The 6,289-nt window shown below is 41.0% G+C and overlaps 1 protein-coding gene across 3 annotated transcripts in view; it reads left to right on the top strand.

The window, feature by feature from the left end:
- The first annotated feature begins 3,240 nt into the window (after positions 1–3,240).
- COPS4 (COP9 signalosome subunit 4) overlaps positions 3,241–6,289 on the top strand; it is a 39,709-nt gene continuing 36,660 nt past the window's right edge. Inside the window, exon 1 of one of the 3 annotated variants that reach the window (XM_035004635.1) lies at positions 3,241–3,405. In XM_035004635.1, coding sequence (XP_034860526.1) covers positions 3,332–3,405 — 74 coding nt within the window. In that variant the 5' untranslated portion in view covers positions 3,241–3,331. Of the gene's footprint in view, positions 3,406–4,812; positions 4,909–6,289 lie in introns of those variants that run through there. The other 2 variants (XM_035004633.1, XM_035004634.1) reach the window with 2 other exon arrangements.

The following is a 6,289-nucleotide window of genomic DNA, read 5'->3' as shown; positions in this document are numbered from 1 at the left end:
GATATGGAAGTAATACAGAATAGGTTAAGTAAAATCAACTATACTGGAATTTGAAGTATCAGAATGAACTCATGACTTATTTTATCCTCTCTCTCTCTATATATTTCCTAGTTCTGTCCTATGAAAAGGTCCCAAAATGACCAAGACAGTAGCAATGAACATCCCTAGCACTCAGATTGTTATCTGTAAATATCATTCCTAAAAGGAACTAAAGGAACAAGGGCTTCTTGGAGAAACAGCTGATTCTGGGTCTAGGCTAGGAAACACACAAGGTGACTCTAGAATAATTTTGTCACATAGCACTAGCAACATGTGGAACAAATGTAGAGTAAGGACTGATGCTCAGAAAACAGCAGAATATATGCAATCACCTATGCTCTTTTTTTATTTCTATAGCAAGGCATATTTGAGCTGGGCACATGGGACACAGAGTGGAAAATGCACCAGGAAAAGGACCCCAGGATGACTCCCTCTGCATATTTGTAGGGGAATTGTGAGGGGTTAGAGACCAGGTTTTATATCTGATTATATAAAAGTGAGAGTTTCCTAGCCAGGGAAATGGCTTTAATAGGCAAGAGTTTAGTGAGAGAACTCATCTATCTAGTGATGTGGACATCTAAGCTAGAGCAATGCTACCCAAACTTTAATGTGCAAAAATTACTAGATGGATTTTGATAATATGACAGTTTTGACTCAGTAAGTAGGGGCTGGGACCTAAGGTTTTGCATAGTAAAACAGAATTAGAATTTCTTAATTCAAACAAGCCTAGCTAACTTCTTGCTGCTAAGCAACTGAAAAGAGAGAATAAGTTTCCAGTACCAGGCTTGTTTGTTTTTCCACCCCGCTGTAAGTAAAACCTAAAAATACATAGATTCTTTTAGCGGTTGAGCGGGATTACCCCTGAGCAGTCTGGAAAAGGGAGGCCTTGTCATGTCAAAAAGTTTAGTCAAATTGCTGATTACAATAAGCAGGAAGGCAGACAACTTCTCTACCTAGCTTGTAGTTCTAGTGGAGGTATATGGGAAGAGACAGTTTGTATGTTTGGTTGCTTCTTTCTGCTTTCAGCAAGGTATTACAAATAAAGCTCAAAGTCAGAGTAAAAAGTAAATAGAACAGCTGGTAATTCTTGGGCTTCACTAAGTTGAAAAAGACAACTGCTTATGTACCCCTAAATAGCAGAAGAGATTTTGGGCTTTCTCATAGCCCATTAAGATTTTTTGGCAAACACAAATGGGCAAAAAAAACAACAACAGAAAACAAAGATAAACTGAAGCAAAAATCAAATTAATAGAGTTCCCTTCTCACTTAAGCCTATTGTTTCAGATAACCTCAAGACTGTCATCATTAAAAAGAAGATGTTAAGAAAGGTTTGAGTGTGGAAGCCAGGAAATAGGCCACATTTAACAACTATTTCTGGAAACAACTGTGGGCGTGGTTACTGGCACCTGAAACTGTCTGGAAGCAGAGTTTACTGAATATTCAATGAAATTACATTTAAAAAAAACAACAAAAACAAAACACTGAAACACCTGGCCTACAAAAGCTCTCAATCCAAGTCCAAAGGCATTCCTCCAAAGAGGGAATACTCTCCAAAATCCAGTTAACTTGCATTCCTAGGGCAAAACTGGGGCCCAGAGTACAATGGACAATGGAGATCCTCTCAAAGAGCAGAATGAGGGTCTAACCAAGGAACTTACTCCCTACAAGGTATTGAGTATTCCTAATTCCTGCCCAGGGTCCCATCATTGCTATGGAGAAGTAACTGCTATGTGTTTCACATTCTAATTTTTTTGAGTTTTAACTGTGGTTATCCTGTTCCTGTTCCACGGTTGTTTTGTATTACATGTACAGGCATGAGCAGATAATTTGTTTTACAGTGTATATGACTCTGGGCCATGAAAAGACATATCCCAATCTGATGGAGAGGGTTGTGCATCATCGGACATCCTGCTTTTTGAGCTGATACAGAAACTGAATAGGGAATTGATCTCTGTTCTTTGGGGGTAAGAGTGTTCTACTGTAAGAAGGATACACTCAGATATTTAGGTGATCAGGGAGACAGATTATAGTAGAGACTACTGACTGTCCCTTTAAACCCATCCTTTTCTTTTTCTTAGGCAAAGGGCTGCTGGACTGGAAACCAAATTTCCAGCCTCACTGTTGCTAGGCCTGGTCATGTGACTAAGTTCTTGCCAACGGATTGGTATCAGAATTGATGTAAGCAATCTCCACATTACTTTCTTAAAGAATGTCCTTGTTCTAGTCTTCTCTCCTTTCCCTTTTCCAATAGAAGGGACATTCTATTTATCACACACCATGAGGACAAAATTCAAGTTTGATATCCTTTGTAGGCAAGGCTGTAGAAAATGGCACTTCTACATATTGTTGGTAGGAACTTCTTTACTGCAGCACTGGTTGATTGATTAAAAACAATTTAAGTGTCTGGTTAGAAAGATTAAATAAACTATGACCATCCCCTCATTATATGCAATACTCTCCAGTTCAAAAAAAAAAAAAAATGATGAGGAAGCTCTCTGGATATACATGGTAAGATCTCCAAAAAAAGTGAAAAAAACCAAGGGGAATAATGATATGGTGTGTTATCTTCTATGAAAAAAAGAAAGGATAACAATTTACATTTATGTGCGTAAAGAAATTCCATGAGGATACATGAGTAATGAATACAATTACATATAAAGGTAGGTGACCATATAATTTATCATCCAGATAGAACAGTTTCTAGAGTGAAAGGGGGTGTTATTAATAATCACTCCAGGACAACAGACGGAAAATGGCATCATCCGGGACAAACTGGGATGCATGATCAACCTATATAAAGGGTACAAAGTCAGAGGAGAAATATGTCCTTTTTTACTGTATTTTACAACAGTACCAGTCTGTGGTGCATTGGACATAAAAGCAATTCGTTTTTAACACACGAAGTTTAAGGGCTGTCTTAACTAGGAACAACAGTAAACCACGTAAGTGAGACACGGAACTTAATTAATGACAACGCGGCAATTTCGGGTACCCGGCACTTACTGGAGTTGCACAAGCAACACACGCCTTGGACTTCGTCCGCCAATCCTAAGTGGGAGCGCGCGAGCCTGAGCCTGTGGGAGAATCCTGGGCGGGCCTCGGACGTGAGTGGAGCTTCGCGTCACTCAACTCTGGGGACGGACCTTGCGCAGGCTCTCACACCCGGCGCTCTGGCCCACACAGTCGGTACTCTATGGCATCTCGGGTTCCCTCTAGCTGCAGTCTGGAGGACTACACTCGTTTTCTTTTCGGCTGTGCGAGGCCCGGCAGCCTCTGCTGAGCTGGAAGAAAGATGGCGGCAGCCGTGCGGCAGGATTTGGCCCAGCTCATGAATTCGAGCGGCTCTCATAAAGATCTTGCGGGCAAGTGAGTATTTCCCAGGGCCCTGGGAGGTCGGCAGGGAAGCCATAGACCTGTTCTTGTGTTGACGGCGGCTTTGGGATGTGATACGGCCTGACGACCAAGGGGGCGGGCCTGAGGTCGTTTGTAGACGCAAAAATTGGGAGCAGCAGAAAGCCGGTGCAGGGAACCCTGGCGGGGGGGCGGGGGGGGCAGACTTGGGGTGACTGTCAACTTGTTCTGTCTTTGATAGCATCCTTACCTGTTAAGATTCTGGAAGCATGGTCTGAGGGACGACTGCTCCCACGGCCTTCTTTTCCTTCCCTGGTGCCTCTTTCCATCCCTGGCTGTCCTCTCACACCGAATTCTGGTTTCTCTTTGGGCCTTTTTTTTTTTTTTTTAATTGACTGAGGGAAATGTATATTCTGGGACCTCGATGCAGGGTTTTCTGGGAGATGGCTTCTAGAGGCTGACGGGGGTGAGGAGGTATGGCAGCTATCATGTCGTTCAGAACCACCCGGACCATCTTCTGTGAGTCCTTGTGTTTTGGGTTCTCTCTCCGCCACCAACTCTGAAGAGGGGCACATAAGCGGAACGCCCTCACAACGTGAGTCAGGATGTCTAGATTAGTGATATTTGCAGGAATCTGAATTGTTTAGGAATTTTGCGGAATTTACGTTGAAGGGTTAGAGCCACTCCACGTTAAAATTTGTGACATGTGCCTGTCATGCAAGCAGTTACAATAGTGTTAATCGTAGGTAGGTAGGTAGATAGATAATTGTCCGTTTTCTTTTTGTAGATTATACAGCACTGTTCTTTTGTAATGAACTTGAATTCTGTTTAAAGTATGCGTCTCAAGTTGATGGTAATATTTACATCCTGACAGCTGAGATCATGTTGATCTACATAAATGGGATACACCTGCTCTAACCTGGCCATTGAAACCTTGGCTGTGTTTTATGAAAACTCTGCTATCTTTTCTCTGGTGGCACATGTAATCTAGTTTTATCAGTGGGAAATCTAGCTGTGTATCTTGGATTTAGCTACTATATACTGCAGTTTCCTTCTCATGAAAATGGGGATAATAGGACTTATTCTTGTCTGAGGACAAAATGAGTATGTGTGTGTATATACATTTATATCACACATGTTGCTTAGAACAGTGTGACATTTAGTGCCACAAAATTGTCTTTGTTGCTATTATTATTATAAAGCAGTTAGTAAGTACATATAATGACTTATTCCATGGATTGTAAATAAGGTGAATGTGTCTTCTACTCCATAGAGTACCGACTGTCTTCATTCATGGTTTAATCCTTTCTGCATGTAATTTTTAGATTTGGATGAAAGTAAAATGATCATATATTTTTCCCCATGCTCAGCTTATATTTCCCCCCACGCTTTGCTTTCTTTTTTGTTTTGTTGAAGAAAATGAAGTACATTCTTTATCAGAAGAGATATAGTTTTTCAAGTGTTTGCAGAATTCTGAAACTTAAGCTAAGAATTTACTTCCTCAGCTGTGAATTGCAGGTAAACAATAGTACCTATCTTATAGGGTACTTTAGTTATGTATTACTATGTTACAAACCAAAAACTTAGTGGTGTAAAACAACTATTATTTTTCAGGATTCTTTGGGTTGACTGGACTGTTCTGCTGGTCTAAGCCGGGCTTACTCATGCAGGTGCAGAGTCAGCTGGCAGCTCATTTGGGGCTGGTGGAGCTAAAATGCGCTCACATATACATCAGGCTGCTGGCTGATTCTGTCTCTCCACATGGTCTCTCATTCAGTAGTTCCTTATAGGGCCATAGAAGTGTTCCAAAAGGGTTAGAGTGGAAGCTGCCACACTTAAGGCTAGCTGTGGAAATCTCATAATGTCAGTTCTCTAAAACAGGTCAAAGTAAATCACAAGACCAGCCCAGATTCAAGGGAAGGAAAAATGGAGTCTACCTCTTTCTGGGAGGAGTGGCCAAGTTACATTAGAAAGGGCATGGACAGATGGGGCATGATTCATTGGAGGCCATTATTGTAATAGTCTATCACCTGCGATTGTTGTGCTTGATAACTGATAGGGCTTTCTTTTTTTTTTTTAATGTTTTATTTATTTATTCATGAGAGTCAGAGAGAGACAGAGAGAGAGGCAGAGGCAGAGGGAGAAGCAGGCTCCCCGCCTTGCAGGGAGCCCGATGCGGGATTCGATCCCAGGACCCTAGGATCGTGACCTGAGCCAAAGGCAGACATTCAACCATCTGAGCCACCCAGGTGCCCCTAGCCAGGGCTTTCTGAGGAAAGTCTTGGCCTTGCCTACAGGTACATATCTGGTCCTATCTCTACAGGAATGTGTTGGGATATTTATTTTCATAACAAAACAGTTCTGCCAGCTACATGTCTATGAGGAAAGCACTCTTGAAATATATCAGTAGTTTTAGGATTTATGTTAGGAGTTGGGTGACAAAGCAGTCCATATAAAGGGATAGCAGAGTAAATTCATTTCTAAAATATTGATACTGTGTGTTTCCAGCAATTAGCAGAATATTTATAACAGAGCAGTCATTTAATAAGTGTTAGTTGAATCGATGAATAGCTAGAAAGGTGCAGAGCTTATATTTGAACCCAGGTTTTTCTACTCTATAAAGCTTATTTTTAACCTATCAGCCTGCTTTTCTTGCCCAAACTTCAATTAGAAATGCTTTCTCATAACTGTGAATTAACACAATAATCTAAAGTGGACATAAGAAATTGGCCGTATAAGATGCATTTTTGCAAATTTTATAAACTACTTTTGTATATATTATGCATTATTATCATTATCTCATACAAAACTTTAGAAGAGAGGAGAGCCTTGAAGAGGGACCATTTGAATAGGTAGCTGTTACGATAGCCTGTCTAAATTTCTTGGCTAAAACGTACTC

Source organism: Mirounga leonina, unplaced genomic scaffold (genome assembly GCF_011800145.1).
Source record: "Mirounga leonina isolate KUSES-001 unplaced genomic scaffold, KU_Mleo_1.0 Mir_129, whole genome shotgun sequence".
Lineage (NCBI taxonomy): Eukaryota > Metazoa > Chordata > Mammalia > Carnivora > Phocidae > Mirounga > Mirounga leonina.
This window is presented reverse-complemented; position numbering and strand designations above follow the sequence as displayed.